The 1,343-nt window shown below is 43.4% G+C and overlaps 1 protein-coding gene across 1 annotated transcript; it reads left to right on the top strand.

Moving 5' to 3' along the window:
• The first annotated feature begins 527 nt into the window (after positions 1–527).
• Positions 528–1,025, top strand: LOC107489392 (uncharacterized). Its single transcript, XM_016110141.1, has one exon. It carries the CDS (start codon positions 528–530, stop codon positions 1,023–1,025), a length of 498 nt encoding a protein of 165 aa, XP_015965627.1.
• The last annotated feature ends 318 nt before the right edge of the window (positions 1,026–1,343 follow it).

The following is a 1,343-nucleotide window of genomic DNA, read 5'->3' as shown; positions in this document are numbered from 1 at the left end:
CATTAACAACCCAAGAAGAAGTTGAAGAAGAGGACCTTGAGCAAGCCAACTACATTGGGAATTCACCTAGACAGAACCATGATCCATACTCCAAGACATACAACTCTGGATGGAGGAACCACCCAAACTTTGGGTGGGGGAATCAGCAAGAGGAAAGCCAAAACCAGAGACGTTACAACTCCAACAACAATGCAGCTCATCAACAATTCACACAGAGGACATATCAACACCCCCACAACAACACCTCTCATCTTTCCACCTTTAATCCCAATTTACCATCAATTGATGACAGACTCTCTATGCTTGAAACCTTACTTGAAGAAATATGCCAAGAGATTCAAGAAGATAAGGTGTTCAAAGAAGAGGTGCGAGCCAACATTAAGAACCAAGGAGAGACCATCAAGAAGCTGGAATTCCATGTGGGATGCTTAGCGGAGAAGATTCCCAAACCTACTGATGGCTTCCCAAGTGACACGGAGAAAAACCCAAGAGGAGAAGCAAAGAAAGTAAGATGGGAAGATTGCAAAATGGTCACTACAAGTGATCAAGAGGATGAAGACGAGAAAAGCAACCTCTCCCAACAGCCTGAAAACAACTCAACAGAGGAGGAGGATAGAGATCACCAAGAACCAGAAATCTCACAACAAGAGTTGCTGAAGCTCTATGCACCATTTTCCCAACTGCTCAATGGTGCTGTGGGGAAGAGAATATACTCAAGGTTCCTAGACTTGTTTGCATCTCTGCATGTGAACATACCATTCATCAAGGCCATACAACAAATGCCTGCATTCATCAAGTACATGAAGGAACTTCTTCCCAGGAAAAGCTCACTCAAAGGAGGCCAGACTATAGTGTTAAACAAGGAATGTAGTGCCCTTATTCAACCTGAATTGCCTGCAAAAAGAAGAGACCCAGGGAGTTTTCACATCCCCTATGCCATAGGGGAAACAATGTTTGATAAAGCACTCTATGATTTAGGGGCAAGCATCAACTTACTGCCCCTATCCCTGGCGAAAAGGCTATAGATCAATGAGATAATACCCACAGATGTGGTCATCAGACTGGCTGATAAGGCTCAAAAGCAAGCAATAGGAGTGGTGGAAAATGTGTTACTAAAGGTTGGGAATTACTTTCTCCTAACAGACTTTGTCATCTTGGACATGGAAGAAAGTAACACTCACCCAATCATATTGGGAAGACCCTTCCTAGCTACGGCTAGAGCACTCATAGATGTGGAGAAAAGAGAGCTAATATTGAGGATCCATGATGAACGGCTCAGCTTTAATGTCTTCAAACTCTCACAAGAAGTAGACCAAGAGCACAAGGAACCAAGTAAAGACCAT

This window comes from Arachis duranensis, chromosome 5 (assembly GCF_000817695.3).
Source record: "Arachis duranensis cultivar V14167 chromosome 5, aradu.V14167.gnm2.J7QH, whole genome shotgun sequence".
Classification (NCBI taxonomy): domain Eukaryota; kingdom Viridiplantae; phylum Streptophyta; class Magnoliopsida; order Fabales; family Fabaceae; genus Arachis; species Arachis duranensis.
The sequence above is the reverse complement of the archived record's forward strand: the minus strand, read 5'-3'. Positions and strand labels throughout refer to the sequence as shown.

What these genes read in the sequence shown, in the direction of transcription:
- LOC107489392 (XM_016110141.1), top strand. Translation starts at nt 528, where the DNA reads ATGGTCACTACAAGTGATCAAGAGGATGAAGACGAGAAAAGCAACCTC.